The sequence below is a fragment of the Papaver somniferum genome, chromosome 9, assembly GCF_003573695.1.
Source record: "Papaver somniferum cultivar HN1 chromosome 9, ASM357369v1, whole genome shotgun sequence".
NCBI classification, from domain to species: domain Eukaryota; kingdom Viridiplantae; phylum Streptophyta; class Magnoliopsida; order Ranunculales; family Papaveraceae; genus Papaver; species Papaver somniferum.
In genome coordinates this window covers 77,756,721-77,776,312 of record NC_039366.1, presented here as the reverse complement: position 1 = coordinate 77,776,312, position 19,592 = coordinate 77,756,721, and the positions used below count along the sequence as shown (strand labels likewise).

The window sequence follows — 19,592 nt, the reverse complement described above, 5'->3', positions numbered from 1 at the left end:
CCCCCCCCCCCCCCCCCCCCCCCCATTTTTCTTAGGAACGACGACCATATTGGAGATCCACGTAGGGTATTTGACCTCCTTGATGAAACCTGCGTCTAGTAGTTTTCGAAGTTCTTTTTCCACTTCCTTATGATATTCCGGCGCGACTTTTCTTATTTTCTGTCTGAAAGGTGGCGTGCCTGGTTTGATGCGCAGCTCATGTTGGATTATTTTTGGGTCAATCCCAGGCATATCTCCTAATTTCCATGCGAATACATCTGCGTATTCTTTAAGTAACTTGGTCAGGGAATCTTCTCTCTTTTCGTCCATTATGGTCCCTACTTTGATCATCTTCGGGTTTTCCTCCGTTCCTATGTTGATTTCTTTTACGGGCTCTACTGGCGTGAAAACCGACTTCGGATCCCCGAGGACTGGGGCATTCTTTAATTGCTACTTGGTATGTTTCTGTCCAGCGTTGGCTGCTGAAGTACTTGTCTCTGTGTTCCGGACATTATCATCTTTGGTCAAATCCCTTCCTTTAGTTTCCTTGAGGAACTGGTCTATGGCCTTTTCTTTCGCAGCTTCTTTATTTTTAAGTCTTCGGGTTTTGTGTTGCTTTTCTTGTTCGTTGTTGATGCGATCCTGAGTGGCTTGGCACTCTCTTGCAGAGACCTGATCTCCCTTGATTTCCATTACTCCCTCAGGTGTAGGGAATCTGAGATATTGGTAGTACGTTGCCGCCACCCCCTTGAGTTTATGTAACCATTTTCGTCCAATGATGGCATTGTAGGGGGACGGGGCGTCCACTACGCTGAACCGTGTTTCTACTTTCATGGGTCCAGCGTCAACCTGCAACACGATGTCTCCCAAGGGCTTCGTGGGTGCTCCATTAAATCCGTAGATGGTGTAATAAGAGGTCATTAGCTGTTCTTCATGGAGCTTCATTCGTTTGAATGCATCGTAGAATAGAACGTTCACTGAGCACCCCCCGTCTATGAGGATCTTTTTAAGGTTACATCCAGCCACGGGTAGTGTGAGGACCAAGGGGTCGTTATGGTCCTCCATATCTTCGTCGATATCTTCAGCATCGAAGATAATAGGTGAGTCCATCCACTCTTCATGTTCGTCCACCTCTATCCCATCGATCTTATACAATTCGCATCGGTCCTCGAACTGCTTCTGTAACCTCTTTCCTATCTGTGCTGTAAGTGAGGGCCCTGCGGTTTCAGAACATGAGATGCTGTTGATTGTGCGGTTCCCTTCTGGAAGTTGGACTGGCTTGGTTCGTTTAGATCTATCCTCTGCGACATCCTTTTGTATGTAATGTTTGAGCTCGCCCGCATCAATCAATTTCTGGATCATTATTTTGAGGTTTTTACACTTTTCGGTCTTGTCCCCGTTGAAACAGTGGTATTCACAGTAATCTTTGGATTTCTCGGTTCTTGGGGGTTGTTTTACCTTCGACCATGGCCATTCCAGATTTTCCCTTCCTTTGACCTCTCGCAGGATCCGAGCATAGCTAGCATTGAGCTTTGTGTAAACTTGATCTTCGAACTTCCGATCGTCTTTCCGCCTTTCGTCCCTTCGTTCTTTCCTATCTTCGTGGGGTCGTTCCACCGAGTAATTCCTTTTGGTTCCAGTGGTTTGTTCTGCGGAATTTGTACGGTGAGTTCTCTGTGGGTACGCCCTCGGGTTTTCACGCTGGATTTCTTCAAGATGAGCGTGTTTTTCAATAATTATTCGAAGATCCCCCTCTGTCTTGGGCACGTTTCCATGAATCTCAAGAAAGAGTGGACTCATTCGGTCTAATCCCCACTTGTAGCAGTTGATACTTACCACCGGGTCCATACTTCCTATGGCTTGGCAGACCTTGTGCCATTTGTTGGTGTATTCCCTCGTGGTTTCTTTATAGCTGATTGCCAGTGAAAAGAGCTTATACATTCCAGTATTAACAGCCTTGTTGTACATGTAAGTTCTTAAGAACTTTTCTGCGAGTTGGTCGTAGGAGTGGATGGAGTTTGGCGGCAGATTATCAAACCAAGACAATGCCGATCCCTTCAGACTCGATGGGAAGTATCTACAGAGTACTGCGTCGTTCTGGCTCCATCTAGCCAGTACACGGTTATAATACCGAATGTGTGCAGCGGGATCGCTGGATCCGTCATAGCATTCGAATGTCGGGACAGGGCATTTGAGTGGAATAGGTGTGTTGGCCAGGCGATGAGTTAAGGGTGTGGAGTTAGCCTCTCTCATGACTTCTTCCAACCTTCCTCCGCCTTGTCTACTTTTTAATTGCTTGATCTCTGCCATCATTTCATCACGCAGCTCTTCCATCGCGCGGTGGTGCCCTACATTCCTCTGCTCGTGATAGCTTGACTCTCCATAGTTATAATCTGGGTCGGATGCGCTACTTCCTCTGGCCGCGTTTCCATTGGCCGCTACGATGACTCTTCGGTCTCGGTTTGGTTCGGGTGCCTTTGAATTTGTTTCATCGAGTTGTTGGCTCGTCTTTGTGCTTAAGGCAATCCGGTATTTTAAATCCTGGTTTTCTCTGGCCAACAAAGCCACAGCATCCGCGTAAACCTTTTGTATTTTCTTCAATTCTTCAAGTTCGGCCATCAATCGGTCTGATTGGTTCGACCCTTGATTGGGAGTCCCAGCTCGTGCTATTACGGCCACCGTGCCGCCTTCTTCTATGGTTTGTACTAAAGGCGGGGGAGGTTCAGCTTCGATTGTTGGCATTCCCAGATTGGGCGGAGTGCCCATCTGCGGTGTTAGAGCCACCTGCACAGTTTGATTCAGCTTATTGGTTGATGGCATTCCGAAGGTTGGCGGGTGCGCAGGTTGGTACGTTCTGGATTCATCCACCCTTTCTTTTGGTTGGTGAAATTGATTCGTAGCAAGAGTTTTCACGGCTTCCGTAGTCTTCGGGACTGCCGCTGTCGTATTATATTTTGTTGCCGCTGCTCTGAGGGCCGCGGCTGCAACGGAATTAGCATTCATAGGCGAAGTGATTTCCGCAGTGTCCTGTCTCTGACTGGTCATTTTGGCTTTGTCTCCTTTCTGCTTGCTCCGGGTGATGACCGGGGTTGTCCTCGGTGCTTCCTTCGACGTGGCTCTGGATTTTCCTACTTCTTGCATCTTTCTGCACAAGGGAATTTCAAACAGCGGGAAACAGAAATGTCCGTGCGGATCGGGTTAGTTTGCGAAAATTCCTAATTCCACGACAGGGAGAAATTGCCCGAGGGCCACAGAGAATTCTTAGGGTAGCCCATTTGATTCAAACATGAGTTAAAGTATATGGATTAAATTCTTGTTAAAAGTGCGGATTCATTGAAAGTATGAGGAAACGCGAGAAAACCCCTTTTAAAACTGCACGTAAATCCTTTGAAAACTTACGAAAACCCAACGGAAAGATAGGTCCGTACGAGATCTAGAAAAATGTAGATCCGTGGATCTAAGTAATAAATCTTTTAACCAGTAAACGACGATACTGTCGGTAGTACCGAAGACAACGGGTGCGTTTTTGAACATGGCAAAGTTAATAAAAGATAAATACTGTTAAAGATAATGAAGCAGAGCAATCTTACGCTAATTTAATTATGAAATCACAGGATAAGATAAATCTTTTACCGGGACGAAGTCCCTGTTTCTAGCGCCAAATTGTGAACACGTAAATCACGTAGGCATCTATATGTTCACAAACAATATTCAAACTCTAGGTACCAACTCGTGCTGATAATACAATGGCATTGATTCCTTGGCTCAAAACCTTCGGGTTTATCATAGCCTCATCTAAGAATACTGCGAGTGGCGTTTACGCAAGGGGAGATAAAGAAAACGAAGCATAAAAGTAAAACTCATGAAGCGTTAGACAAAAATAAAGTGCTGAAGTGTAAATGAGACCGGGATTTACGTGGTTCAGCACTAAGGCCTACATCCACGGGGTTGTTGTTTCACTAGGTACTTGATGGTTACAAAGATAGTCGAGTGACTTTGTAGTTTACATAGGTTTATCTATTGTAAAGGACTAACTTACACTTACAATCTTTTCTCTCTCTCCTTCCCCAGTTTTTTCGATCCCCTTACTCTTGGTGGAGAGGGGGTATTTATAGGGTTAGAGTGTGGGACCCATCTCTGAAGGCCGTTGGAACCTTATCTTCTTGCGTTTTGTGTCCATCACGCAGGGGTCTTCGTTCGTAACTTCATCACGCAGAGTCATCCTCGTTCGTTCCACGGGTTGATCGACACGTATGCTGCTCAGAGTGTTTAATGCGGGTAGTTGAGGCGCCTGCTCGTGTCAGGCAAGTGTTCTCTGCCTCTGTCGCGTCCATGTCAGTACATCTTCTCTCCATCGTTGATCTTGGCTTCTTTTTGGGATGAGATAAAGTAACTCTTTGGGAGTTATTTGGTGCTCCGCAGTACAGCGTGTTACCGGAACATCCTTTAACTTCTGCCCTTAGATTTGTTCGGGCAAAGATCCAACGTCGGCGGGATAGGCATCTTGGCTGTGGGCACATGTCATCATGCTCTCCACGTATGTTCCTATATACACGTGTTTGATGATGAAATATGTGCACACAAAAATCGTTAGGTTTCAGGATTTTCGGGTTGACGACCCTTTATCTGTAAATGATTTTTTTTTCTTCGTGTCGTTAATGGAAGAGAAGATAGTTGGGAAAGAGAGGGGGAGGAGAAGAGACTCGGTTTTTTTCGTTAAAAGATGGAAATGAAATGGAAGTTTAGGGCTAAGGGTGAATAGAATTTTAAGTTTTATTATTCATAAAGGACAAAATAGTATTTTCACTACTTTTTGGAAACCCCTTCAAATAAATGGAGTGGGTATAAATTAGGTGATGGCCCCAATTATTTTTCGGGGCCCCAATTAAGCGGTGTATACATACCATGGTTAACAGACCGTATTTGTTTACCAGTGCCATATCGGCCCGTATCTGTGTCTGTCGTTATTTGTTTACGACATTTGCATTGGATTACAATCATGAAAAATGTAATTCAACAAATATAGAAATTCACTTGATTTACAAGAAAAGATCTCTGAGCTTAAATCAGCTCAAATCTCCAGTTAAAGAATAGATGAGAAAGTATGATATAGAAGAGAAAGTATGATCTACAGTAAATAAATGCATTTTCTTATATTCCTTTTTTTTTCCCTTGAAGCTGCCAAATGATTCTACAGTGTTTAAAAATTTCCACATTCACCACTCAAACACCAAATTATCACCTAATTTTTTTTTTCCTTCTTAATCCTCTCTCAACTAAAGTTCCAAGCTCATGTACCAAAAGAATGATAACAGTAATATCCAAGCATTTTCTTCCATCACCCCCTTCTCCATATCTTTGTACTAGAGCTAAACAAAAAATCTTCCTTCCCTTTTTCTGCAGAGAAAGGTTTTCAGCAATTCCTGCTCCACTTCTTCAAAGCAAATCTTCAATGTAAAACTGGCTACCATGTGAAGACCGTGTACATCTTTGACACCCGACCATCCCAGCCATATTCAACAGGTAATTGGGATTCCGCACAGTAGAAGTTGGTACATCATGGGAGCAAAATGAATGTGGATTCAAGTTATGGATTCCCTGAATTTCCAACAGGTTTAGCCTCTGAGCGAACATAAGTAAGACTTCTAGCAGTAGGAGACGGAACATTATTTGCAGAGAGAGGAACACCGGTCCGAGGATTGGTATAGCCCTCAGGATGTTCACGTTTCCACTGCAAGCTCCGAGCACCGGTTTTGACAGGAAGACGGGGTCTGAATGCAGCAGCGTGAGCCCTTGGAAAAGGAACTCTTGGAACTCTTGCAGCAAGAAATGGAGAGGCATGCACAACATGTGGCCTAGTCATAGCAGGACTTACTTCTAGAGAGGCTGAGCTTTTCTTCACAACCTACAAAATAAAAAAGAATGATAAATAACCGCAAACACAAGCCACATGCACACATGCAGGAGCACAGGTGAAAACGATACTATTGTCTTATTATCTAACTCCCTACAAGTGGCCGTAATTACTTTAATAGAAAGAACAAAAACGCCAAAAAGTAGTTCCTTTTACATGATTGTGCCTCGAATCAATGATCTGCTAGCAGAAATTGAATTTTTTCAGACAACAGCTTTACAAGAGTGGTTTGACAGTGCAAAATAATAAGGAACATTATGATTTTTTTTATGTAACTCAAACAGAGAATCCTTGTAAATTCCTTCTTAATTCTAACACTTGGATGGTAGAAGGAGAGAGACATAGCTCAGCTTTGGCACATCTGCTGGCCAGCTGACATTTGGTGGGTGGAAAAACAACCCTAATCTTACCCTTCACCCGACAAACTGATCTAGGTCCACATATGCCAGGATGAAATTGTGAGATCAAGGACTACGGGATGCGCATTTTACTACTAAACATCCAAGGATTATACTATCAGTGGATACACAATGTGGTTAATTACTGATCTCAAATATGCACAACACCAGAGAAGAGTACTACTTGGTAACGTAATAAATTGTTTGGTGGATACACCAAAGAAATTGTTTTTGTTTATGTACAGGAAACATTTGCACTAAAGCTTAACAACGCTTACTGCCTAATATGTATAACATAAACCTTTGAATAATTTATACCTTGAGAATACGTGACATAAAGGAGGTGCCATCCAGAGAGAGAGCCAGATCCGCTGACTCTTTGCGTGTGAATTCTATGTATGCGGACCTGCTCAAAAGAAAGCATTTTTCATAAGTTTAAAGCAATTTAGTAATAAAAAAGAGCATACAAAATTAAAGAAGTATAACTTGTTAAATAGGAAGGAAATGGACGAATGGATCCCCTTCCTCACCCTTTTGAAAGCCCACTGGTGGCATCTGTCAATATAACGACTTTGAGCACCTCTCCAAACTTACTGAAATGGAGAGAAAGACTGTCCTTCGTGGCAGCAAAATGGACCTGGAAAAAAGAAAAATGAGTGAGTTATAAGAAAACAAATCACTTGATTCCTTCCTTCACTAATCCAGCTAGAACATGGCACTATTTACGTACATTGTTAACAAAAATGGCCCGGCTATCAGCATCCTCTGGAACACGACCAGCAGAAAATGAACCTGCGTGGTCATAAGAAAGACTTCAATCCTAAGATTCTAAGCAAAACTGTAGAGCAAAAATATGTAATCAACACAAGAACATGAATCCAGAGGAATTTCGTGTTATAAAAGATGGAAGAGCCCAGGATTTAGTTTTTAAAGAACAAAAACTACTCACAGCTTCTCCTTCGACTATAAAAGAGATACTATTAGTATAAAGTTACCATTTTTATATAAAACCAACTTACCAGGAGTAGATGACAGGTTCACTTGAGACTCTTTGTGCATATTAAAACCAGGTTGTTCCTGTTCAAGAGAGGAGACCCTTTAGAAACCCATTAAAAGAATAAAAAAACAAAAAAAAAATGGAAATAGGGAGTTGGGGGTGGAAGGTGGTTGAAGTTTCTATTGCAACTTTTCAGGAGAGAGAGCTCACATTTTCCATTACCGCCATGGTGGTGTTATTCTCTTTCATGACACGAACACCAACAGTTCTTGCTGCAACTTCATTCTCCTGAATCTTAGCTTTCAGATGCTCCATTTCTGAAATATCTCGTGAAGCCTGATAATGTGGCGGTTTCCATGTATTTACATTCACAGATATATTCACAATTTTACGAGAAGCATTTGGTACTGCAGAAGATGGATTCTGAGTTTTTACCCTTCTCCTAATAACATCATCCTTTTTATTAGCTACATTGCATTGCACAGTTAGTGAGCTATCCTCTTTGTTTCCAAGAGATGTGCCAGATCTAGAAGCCTTCACAGCTCTATGTCCAACACCACTAATGTTTTCATATTCAGCATCCGAAGTATAGTCATCTGCTCTGTTGGTTCTCATGTCCAACATTGTCATATTTTCTCCACTATCTTCACTTCGAATATAACTGGGATGGTCCACTCGCTGTATGTGATCAAAATCTTCATAATGCTCATCTGCCGTCAAGGCTCTGCTGGAATGAAGTTTCTGATTAGTCATCTCCAATGCCTCCATATCATGCCCTAGTCGGTCAAACACATTAGAACCTTTAACTCCTTTAACTTTAGAAACATCTTCTGCAGCCTCAGCTGAAGCTTTCATAGCAGTTGCCATTGCACCAGACATTCTTGCAACAGATCTTATCCCCTGTGAATGTGTGTGTTCCTGAAATGTATTCCCAGATGACGTAGAAACCACTGACCGAAGACGCTTTACGGTGGGTTCCGCTTTCAAGATTGGTGACCTTATAGTTCCCACGGCGTCTCTAACAGCAAACTGAAGTAGACGGCTAGGAGCTTTCATCCTCGGATGGGAAGGTACTTCCCTCTGCAGGAAGTTCAGACATGGATTAGAAAAATAGAGAACTGTAGGAGATAGCAGACACCCAGCTTGGAAGGAGCATAGGTTAGCTGACTGGAGCAGACTTGAACAAACTAAATTAGTTTTAAACTTGCTTCTCAAGAAGATATCGGTAGTACTATTTTCATAATAAATTATACAAAATCAGTAAAAAAATACATGAAAAAAGCAAACTCATCTACTTATCTAAAAGCCATACAGCCTTAGCACTTTAACCCAATCTTTTTCAATTACATCATCTAATTTATGTTCACCAGGAATCACTCTCCTTAAAAAAGGAACGAACCCCATCAAAAACAGATTCAAACGATACTTTATCTATCAGAATCAACCCAGCCGATATGGCAGATCAAGACCATCCACCAGTACAAAACCCGACAAAAGTTCGAACCTAAAAGCAAGAAAGGAAACTGGGTCACGGAAAAAGCCTTTCAGTTAGGGTTCAGTGCCTATTTTTCTGGCTTTTAAGGAAACAACTATAAACTGTTTATTTAATTTTCTTTTTTATCGTTCACAAGTAATACATAAAGCATCACAGAGCATATAAAAACCAGTAGTTTTGGGTGGGGTGGGGTGGGGGTGGGGGTGGGACGAGGGGGGTGGGGAGGTAAATGACTAAACCAAAAGCCGAGAAAGATGGTTCCAAATCATAGAGTTCCTTTCTACCCTTCAGCCCAATTCTTTCATTATGTAAATGTTAATTTGACGTGAAAAGTTTGAAATACGTAAGACCCTAGTGGCCTCTTCAAGCTGACAGAAAGACAAGGTGATGTTACATAAAGAAATTCTAACCTTGGACTGCCGCTCATCCTGCCTACTCCGTTTTTTCTGGACAGGAGGTCGGGGAGAATGAGATCGTTTTAGATGACTAACTTTGTGATGAATTTTCTCCTCCACATGAAAACTCTCCACCTCAGAGCTCCGAAGAGGGGGTGGTTCAGCTACATCCCTCACCAATCCTTTCCATTCTCTATTACGCCGGCTCTTAGGTTCCTTTGTGGACTTGTTTGTTTCCAGATCAATATCAGAAGGATGTGCATCGTTGTTTCCAACTTCATCCCCAGATGTAACAGTTCCCTTACGATCTCCATCCAGATAATGCTCTTGTGGTTGAACATACAGATGCAAATTTGAAGATAAATGATCCCACAACCTAAAAAAACAAAAGATTCAAATCGAGGGTCAGAACTTCCCAGGTATTGTTAACTTGCTCCTAACCTCAAGTTAATCTAGAAAATATCCAAGAAAGAAACGACATACCAATTTACAAAAGAATCACTGTCGCTCCCCAAAAACACATTCAGCTCATTCTTTGCCTCTTCTTTGTGTCTGCCATTTCTGAGTAACACGATAACGTATTCCTGCACATACACGTTCAAAATCTCACAACTTCACTAATTCGAAATTGGATGATTCCTTACCAAGCTTATTCTCTAGGATCTAGTAATTCCATACCGAGACATACAATTATTTATCTCAACAATCATACGAAGTCAAGATTTAAATAAATACTCGCTAACTTTCAAAATAAATATTTTGTTGGAGTAAATAAGCATATACAGCCTCCCGCATATAAAAGCAGCATTACTCTCAGTGGCAGAGCATAATAAGGAAAAATAGCAAAAATCATGAAAAGGAATTATTAAAAAGTTCAAATGCTCAACATGAAAATCCAAAACAGATTAGAAAAATCAGACTATTGGACGACATGGAAAAGGGGTAAGAAGATAAAAGTCAAACAACAGGCTCAATTAGGCCCCTAATTGATTAAAGCTGTTAGATGCAAAGATTTTGTTGGAATAACACGCTAACCACAAACAAATCACAGAAAAATGTAACACAATAATAATGTTATGAGGTGACAGTTCAAAAGTTTTCAAGGTAGCATCAGCTAACAGTTCAAAATTTTCAAGGTAACATCATCTAACAAAGAAGCTTACTAGCTGAGGCTACAATGATTCCTAATGCATAAACCAGTCATCATTATACTGCCCTGTTACAGGGCAAACCGAAAAACGAAAAACAATTATTATAATCAATATGGATTCCTTTAATCACACTTGTGTTTCCTTCTAGACATGAAGTTAAATTTCTTAAATTCATTCACTTGCGAGTTACAGTTCTGCCTCTATATGATACTAATGTAAACCCCTAATTCCCAAATTACTCCGATATTAATTCTTCTCTTTATACAAGCTACATCATCTAAGTGTCCAAAGTCCAAACTTTTAATCACGTAACGAATAAACAAAAGTAATTACCAAAACTACCGATTCAGAACTCCGTAGGGAAAAAAATATATAAAAATTAGGGCAAACGCAATTCACTTATTGAGGAAGGGAGGGATAGAGAGAGAGAGAGATACCACAAGAGTGTCGTCAGTGTAATCGCCCATGAACTCCTGTAACTTTTGATTCACTCTTTCCTTCAACTTTGCAGCTCCATCAACACTGAAATTAACATTAAACGCCTGATAATCACCGCCTTCCATTATAATTTCTTAATGGGTCTATATTGCCAATAATTTGATTTCAGAGCTCTCGGCTCTGAAAGGAAATTACAATTCAAAACCCTAACTAGTTATTCAGAATCCCTTCTCTGTAAATGTAATCTATCTGTTCTGTTTCTTTCTTTCGACGGAAACCGGGTTTAACCATTTATATTCGGGATGCGATGTGCCGGCTTCGGAAAAACCAGTTATACCCCTTACCTTAAGAAGAACGATTTTTCTGGAGACCATGGTTTTATTTTGGGTAAAGTCATTAGAAGTAATTCTAGGTTAACCCATATCTAGTTATTTATTTAATACCTAGTCTACCCTCTTGATTAATTTTAGGTTATGATTAGTGAATGATTTAGTTAAAAATAATTAGTGAGATTAAATTAAAAGATGGGTTTATTATTAGTTGAGTAGAATTATTGAGAGAGTAGAGTTAGAGAAGATGAAGGAGAAAAACATGGAAAATAAAAAAAAATCCAATTCACTAAGTTTGAATATTCAAATGATGAAAACTCATCTGATTCTTCATCTCCATCCTCTCCTAGAATATTTGTTAATCTTCAAAATGATCCGGATTTGAACTGGAGTTTGAACAGTTCGATTACTTTATATGAAGAACAAGTAACCGAACTCATCTGAAGCTGTAGTTCGGTTGCCCCGTGAGATGAACAAGTAACCGAACTCATCTGAAAGTGTAGTTCGGTTACTTGTTCCAAACACGCAGGTTACCGAACTCTCAAATAATAGAATTTCTAGGAGTTACAGCGTTATGTTCGGTTGGTTCTCAACTAACCGAACTTTGGTGTACAAAGTTCGGTTGGTTCGCAAACTGCATGCACTTTTGATCTAACCGAAATTTACGTAATATAAGAGTATATAAGTTTACAAAGTTCGGTTCTTTCGCAAACTTGAACCTAACATCTAACCAACCGAACTCTGAGTTCGGTTTCTGCGATAAAATTGTGAAGTTACCGAACTTAACAAAAAAAAATGTGAAGTTCCAGCGTCTATTGGCTAAGTTCGGTTACTTTGTAGTTTTAAAAAATTTTGCGAAAAAACCGAACTCTATTGGCTAAGTTCGGTTATTTTGGAACTCAACATAGTGGCCACAACAACACAGTTCGGTTAGACTGGATTTGTTTTTTTTTCGGTTCTAAGGGTGGAGTTCGGTTACTTTGTAATTTTAAATTTTTTTTCGAAACAACCGAATAGAGAGTTCGGTGACTTAGCTTTAAATCCAATAGAACCGAACTGTTCTTCGTGTTCTTCATTTTCAAGAAGTTCGGTTTGTAAACTAAGATTTTTTGGAAAATCGACCTAACTGAACATGGATCTGTAACTCCTATTAAAACCCTATTTTGATGATTTCTATTCGATTGAAGCAATCAAAATCAAATTAAAGCGAAGGGTTTGTTGGAAAATACCTCCGGAGTGGTCCCATGGCAGAATCAGGTTGCGGATGGCGTCTTTTATACTCGATAAAATTATTATGTAACCGAACTTAATTGTGATTGCATTGATGTTGTTACATTTCTTAAATAGACGGTGGTGGTGGTGGTGGGAGGAGGTGGTGGTGGTAATCGGTGGTTGGTGGTGGTGATAATCGGAGGTGGTGGCGGTGGTGGTGGCGGGTGGGGGGGGGGTGGGGGGGGGTGGGGCGGTGGTGGTGGTGGTAATCGGTGGTTGGTGGTGGTGATAATCGGAGGCGGTGGTGGTGGGAGGAGGTGGTGGTTATATATATATAGGTGGTTATTAGGTTGGTTTTAAATTAAATTAGGTTAAGGGTAGGTTAGTCATTTCAACGTTTTAGGACACCCCTTATCACTATAGGGAAGGTGGCATAATAAAACCATGGTCCCCTCAAAAAAACCATGGTCTCTAAAAAATCATTCCTTAAGAAATAGCAAAGCCCAATACACCAGCAGGCAGCAGTAGCGGGCCTATCGGCCAGTAGGTACTAGGTACGAAATAGAAGAACGATTTTTTGGGGGCTATTCAAAAACGGAGGAGGACTACTTTGTGATAGGAATATCTACCATATAAGGGATGTCCTAAAGTGTGAAATGACTAACCTACCCTTAATCTAATTAAAAAATCAAAACTAATCTAATAAATATACACACACATATATATAACCTAATCTAAATCATTAACAAAACAAAATCAAAATTATAACAAATTCATTACTTTTAATTTTTCACAAATCCGTTACTATTAGAGGTTTTATTTTCTTCTCTTCTTTTCGCTTCATCGTCTCGATTCAAAAAAAATCCACAAACCCATTACTCGAAAAAAAATAAGTACTAATCATCAAAATGAGTTGAAAATGGAAGTTGCAGAGAGAAGTTCGGCTCGGAATTATGTGAAACAGTGTGTCGAACTAGCCGAACTCAACTTTAATGGAGTTTTTTCTTTCAGAGAAAAGTTCGATTACCTCGCAATTTTTTTCCCAGCCGAACTTTTAGTTCGGTTACGTCGCAACTTTTTTTCCTAGACGAACTTTTAGTTCGGTTATGTTGCAATTTTTTTCTCCTAACTGAACTTTTCTCTGAAAACCTATGTATTGAGTTCGGTTACGTCGAATATTTTTTTCGCAGTCGAGCTTTTAGTTAGGTTACGTCGCAACTTTTTTTCCTAGCCGAACTTTTCTCTGAAAGCAAAAACTCTATTAAAGTTGAGTTCGGCTACCTGTGTCTTCAGAACCATTAGCCGAACTACACATGCAGATGAGTTCGGCTACCTGTTCTTCAGATGTTGTAGCCGAACTTTATTTCCATGGTCGAAATCAGTTTATAAATTTTTCATTTTTCGAAAGTTTTTGCCAATTCAAGCAACACTAACTAAATTTGAAGTATACCTAAGTACCCAAAACCCTCATTTCCAAATCAACCATCTTAAAAAAAAAAAAAAAAAAAAAAAAAAAAAAAAAAAAAAAAAAAAAAAAAACTTCTTCTCAAAAATTATTCTTTTAAAAACACCCAACTAATTATTAATCTAACCTCACTAATTAATCATTACACTAACTAATTTAATTATCAAGGGCAAATTTGGTATTAGAAAAAAACTTAGATATGGGGTGACTCATTATTAGTTCTAATATCCACCCAAAAAAAATTGAAGAGTAGTCCCCCTCCATTTTTGAGTAGTCCCAAAAAAATCGTTCGAATAGAATATGGATAATGGTTAAGTATGTGGACCATCTTTATATGTTGACATGTAATTTAGAAAGTAGAAAATAAAGTCCAAAATAGTTTTTTTTTAAGCTGAAAATTTTCGTTGATTATGTGTCTTGTGTTACATGTTGTGCATCCTCTTGTAATTGAGGTAAAATCTCATCAGGGATAGATAAAATCCAAACACTACTTAAAAACGAGACTCTAGCTAACTTAGCTAAAATATCAGCAACCTTATTTTGTTCTTTTGGCACATAATTGCATTGCAAAAAGTTTTATTCCTGAGCATACTCTTTATATCTAAAATCAAATTGTAAATTCTCCAATCTGAGTTGAAGTCCTCGCGGTTCATTGCATCTGCTACTAATTGTGAGTCCAGTTCAAATATCACCTTATCAAGCTCCATATGCTCTGCACATTGAAGTGCTTCCCATAGGCGCTTGCATTCTACATGTTCTAGACTCAATGCCGTCTCTAAGAAGATACATTTGGATCCCCTGTGAGTACCTGCAAAATCACGAAGTATTAGTCCAATACCTCCTAATTTAATAGAATAGCTAAAAGATCCATCAACATTAATTTTATGAGTGCCTATAACAGGAGGATTCCAGTGCAAATTTATCCTTCTCTGTCTAGCAGTACTAGAAACAGTAATAACTTTTTTTGGTTTCAGAAGTTATATTTCTAACTTGCTTTTCATAGTGATAGAATCTAGAGTGATCTTCCAACCCTTAAAGACATTGTCACATCTTGCAGTCCAAATGCACCAAGCTGTAATAGCTATTTTGCACAGATGTTCTTCTTGAATTTGACGAGATTTCAGTCTGTCAAACCAGTCACAAAACCATTCAACCATATTTACATCATCTTGAATATGAATAACAAGGACAGCAAACCATACTGCTTTTGATAGATTGCAGTACAAAATACAAGGAGATGGAGTCTCCAAGGATTGTGAACAGAGACCAGCTTGTCTCTGGTTTGTAGAACGTCTTTAAGACACTTCCAGAGGAATTGTGTTATTCTAGGTAGAACATGTAACTTCCAAAGCTTTTTGAAAATAGATTGTATTCTTTGACCAACATACTGATTAGCATTCTGCTCTTCAAACATTTTCCTATAAGCTGATTTGACAGAGAGAGTCCCATTCTCTCCAGTGTCCAAACCATTTTGTCTGCATGATGCACATGAACTAAAATATTCAGAATTAATCTTGCACCTGGTGCTTCAAAAAGAGAGAAAATAAGAGACTGATTCCACCCTCCAGATTCTGGGAATAACTGATATACATAAGTGTATTCTTGATAATTAAGACATCCATGTTTTGGAGAAGGAGGAGTTAACAAATCAGGGATCCATCTATAGCTCCAGATTAAGATAGTTTGCCCATTACCAATGCTCCAGCAACTGTTGTTCTTAATGAATGGACGTTCTGAGTTAATACTTTTCCAGGACCAAGAGGAACTGGAGTTATCTTTGATGTCAAAAATCTTGCCATCTGGAAAGTATTTTGCCTTAAGAGATTGAGCACATATTGAGGTATTATCTGTGCGCAGTCTCCATGCAGATTTTGCAAGTGATGCTCTGTTGAATAGCTTGAGATCTATGAACCCAAGACCTCCCTCTTCCTTTGGCTTGTTTACATTTTCCAGGATATTGGTGGTTTTCCTTTATTAGTCTTCTTTTTCCTCCAAAATTTTTGCTGAGTAGAATTCATCTTCTTAATAGTAACATCTGGCAGCTTGAAACTCAACATGTGATATACTGGGATGGCATTTGTAACATTTCTCACCATTGCAGACCTTCCTGCTTCAGACATGTTTATAGAACACCATTTTGTCATTTTATTTTCCATTTTCTCAGCAAGATTAGAGAAAGAAATTTTTTTGTTTCTTCCCACAAAGAATGGCAAACCTAGATACCTTTCCTCACTAATACTGAGTTGTCTAACTTGAAGAATACCATTGATAAGTTGACCACAGGAAGGACTTGTATTTTTACTAAAATACACTGCTGACTTGTGAAAGTTAATCATTTGGCCTGAACAAACACTGAATTCTTCAATAACTTGAAGCAATTTATTTGTTTGAGACTGATTAGCCTTGCAAAATAGAAGGCAATCATCAGCAAACAATAGATGATTTATTTTTGGTGTTGATCTTGAAATTTTCATACTTGTGAGTTGTTTTCTTTGTTCATGGTGATTCAACTGTCTTGAAAAAGCTTTCATGGCAAGGATGAAGAGATATGGAGAAAGGGGATCTCTTTGTCTGATTCCTCTTGCGGGTTTGAAAGAAGATGAAGGAGAGCCATTGATCATGATTTCTACAGAAGTAGTACTAATACATTGTAACACAAGATGACAAAACTTCTCTCAGAAACCAAGTTTTCTTAGTACTTCCATTAGGAAACTCCATTCCAATCTATCAAATATTTTAGAAAACGTCCATTTTGAGAGCAAGATGGCATGTTCTTCCATTATTTTTCTTCATGGATTTAACCAGTTCTTGAACCAAGCATATATTCTCAGAAATCAATCTCCCAGAAACATAAGCTGATTGCATATATAGGAGAAATAATATCCACCATATGTTTCTTGAGTCTGAGTAAAATTATTTTTGAGGTCAGTTTGTATGTTGTATTACATAAGGCTATGGGCCTGAAATCTTCTGGTTTATGAGCTCCAGATATTTTTGGAATTAAAGAGATTCCAAAATTATTTAACTTTTTTTTTTTGTTAACTTCCTACTTTTTCTCAAAAAGTAAGTTTTTTGCAGGGATTTGGAGGGGACAGGTTTTTAATTTATATATGTGTCAAAAAAAGAAATATGGTATGTGGCATGACCACATTGTAGCCGGGGTGGATAATGAGTAAGGACTTGGGAAGCATGACCACATTGTAGCCGGGGTGGATAATGAGTAAGGACTTGGGAGTCCAGACTTGTGAGTCTGTTCCAAGATTACGGTTGTCTAATTCTTGGGTAATACTCCTTCCGTCTTAAAATGACCTATTTCAAGTTTGCAAAATTCCTAAGGTAAAAACGGAAAATGACATTTTAGATACATTTTCCAATTATATTTTTATAGATAGCAACTAGTAAAATTTAGAAATGGCACATCTTTCTAATTATGCCACGGATATTTCAAAATTTTATATTGTTGGAAAGCATCTTAAAACACTTATATGGTGAATATAAACATGACTTACAAATTATACGTATTGCTTATACTAATTTTTAATAATAATAATCCACTAAAAGAGTAATTTTAGAAATATGACATTGTTTATTTATAAAGGTCATTTTTTGGATGAGCAAAATTTTAAAATGAATAGGTCATCATTTAGTGAGGAAGGCAGTATATATATTTGAACTAAGTGACCAAATTGTTAATTTTACCAGTTTAATTTCTTTAGTGTTACAATATTTATTTGTTTATTCATTTTATATTAATCCGATTTTTTATTTGTTTGTTTATTTATCTTTATGTATCTCTAAAAAAGTTTTTTCTAAATGACAGATTAACAACCAGAAAAAGTGAGGTCAAATTGATAGGTAACAATTTAATTCTTAATTTTGAAAGAATTGGGCGTGAATGAACGAGGACGAAATGCAAGTACCAACCACAAATTACTGTTAAAAAAACATTGGTTTATCGTAAAGTTTTATAGTTTTCACCTTTTTACTGAAAACTGTTAGGTGCAGGCAAAGTCATATGAGTTTTTTATTTATTTTTTTCCTTCCATCATCATCATCAAGGAACCTTTTTTTTTTTTTTTTGAAGTGTAAAGGTTAAGATTATATAAAAGGGAAATGTAAAAATACCAAAAGGTCCCCATTTTTGATAGTTATATGATTTACATTCTATCTGTGCTTCCCCAATGAAATATGAATGCCTTTACCTCATTTATGATTACTCCTTCTGCTCTTGGTGGTTTGTTAGCCATCACTTTGCGATTTTTCTCTTCCCAAATTGCCCGGACAATTGCAAAAATGAGTAATGGCCATATTTTCCTTCCTCTATGTCTTCCTCTTCTAAATTTCCAGGCTTGAAGTTGTGTCTCTATATTGCCTGCCTGAACCCATCTCACATTATGACCTCCAATGAAGTAAGACCAAATTTTGTGAGCAAATCCGCAGTGCAAGAATAAGTGGTTGACTGTTTCTGGAGCTGAGTTGTAGAAAGTGCACATGGTGTTCTAAATTGGGACACCCCTTCTGACTAAGTTATCAGATGTAGGAATTCCATTTTGAGCTAGGAGCCACATAAAAGTCTGGGTATTTGGAGGGAAAAACTTAACTCATATGCACTGGTAAGGAGGAGGTGTAGGAGTAAGAGGTTGTTGAGGTTTTGTTGATCCATTAGCCAGTTGTAGTAGTTTTTGGTGCAGAAACCACCTGCAAGATTGCACTGAAGTTTGTCTTCATGTTTATTTAAAGTTGGAGGAGATCCTAACCACTCAAACAGTTGCATCATTTTTAGCAATTCTGAGTCATGAAGATTTCTTCTGAGTTTGATGTCCCAAGTGTTGTTTACCACTAGCTCTTGTAATGTAGCATTCTTCTGAGTAGAAATTTTGAAGATGCTTGGAAATATGTTCTTCAAATATTGGTTGTCTTTCCATTTGTCACACCAGAAATATATATCTTTTCCATCGTTGATTTCCATGTTTGAAATTTCCTCAACCACCTTTTTTTGTTGTTGAATGTCATTCCAGATACATCCTCCTTGAGGTAATGATGTATCTTTGACTAACAATGCAGAGGGTTTTCCTTGTCTATTTGACTGAATGATCTTTCTACATAGTTGTGTTTTTTCAGTAGAGAACCTCCAAGTCCATTTAGCAATGAGAGCTTTGTTTGTTTGCTTTAGATTTCTATTGCCAAATCCCCCTGCCTTCTTTGGATTACAAGCTCTATTCCATGCAATCCAATTAATTTTCTTTTTTCCAGATGAAGTGCCCTATAAGAATGCTCTCATTATTTGATTGAGTTTTTTTTCCTACTTTAACTGCATTGGAAACAAGGACATGAAATAGAATGGTAAATTAGAGAGAGTTGTCTTGATGACAAGTATTCTACCTGCTTTTGTAAAGTATCTCCTTTTCCATTGAGCTAACTTTTTTAGGAACTTTTCTATCACCACATCCCAAACAGAACAATTTATGCATGTAACTCCAACTGGAAGACCCAAGTATTTCATTAATAGTAATTCTAGGTTCCAATGAGTTTAAGATCGAAAATAAGAGAATATAAAGGAACAAGATCCTACCGTATACGTACAATGCCGAGAAATCCAACAAGAGAAATAGATTGTTATCGGAGTAAGACAAATACAAGTATGAATAAGATCCAATTAACTCGGTGGAAGAATGGCTCTTTTCGGAATTAAATTCCAATAATTGTGTTTTTTTTTCTTGTTTAAAAAGATATGTTTCCTATATGAGAGTGATTTACTCAAATCTCTTGCAATTAGGGATGAAGATTTCGTCATCAAAAAAATCACTGATGAAGATTCC

The 19,592-nt window shown here is 38.5% G+C and overlaps 1 protein-coding gene across 1 annotated transcript; it reads right to left on the bottom strand.

Moving 5' to 3' along the window:
* Positions 1-5,103: 5,103 nt before the first annotated feature.
* On the bottom strand, positions 5,104-11,054 carry LOC113310397 (nucleolin 1-like). Its single transcript, XM_026559065.1, has 9 exons — positions 10,767-11,054; positions 9,662-9,762; positions 9,194-9,554; positions 7,499-8,368; positions 7,311-7,368; positions 7,022-7,083; positions 6,822-6,928; positions 6,610-6,697; positions 5,104-5,884 (listed from the first exon to the last, which is right to left on the bottom strand). Exons 1-9 carry the CDS (start codon positions 10,890-10,892, stop codon positions 5,567-5,569), a joined length of 2,091 nt encoding a protein of 696 aa, XP_026414850.1. The 5' UTR covers positions 10,893-11,054; the 3' UTR covers positions 5,104-5,566.
* Between the last annotated feature and the right edge of the window lie 8,538 nt (positions 11,055-19,592).

Excerpts from the sequence above, each read along its gene's own strand:
- LOC113310397 (XM_026559065.1), bottom strand. The coding sequence starts at position 10,892 with ATGGAAGGCGGTGATTATCAGGCGTTTAATGTTAATTTCAGTGTTGAT. Across the intron at positions 9,763-10,766 it reads ACACTGACGACACTCTTGTG|GAATACGTTATCGTGTTACT; the intron begins GTATCTCTCTCT and ends GTGTATGTGCAG. Across the intron at positions 8,369-9,193 it reads AGGATGAGCGGCAGTCCAAG|AGGGAAGTACCTTCCCATCC; the intron begins GTTAGAATTTCT and ends AACTTCCTGCAG.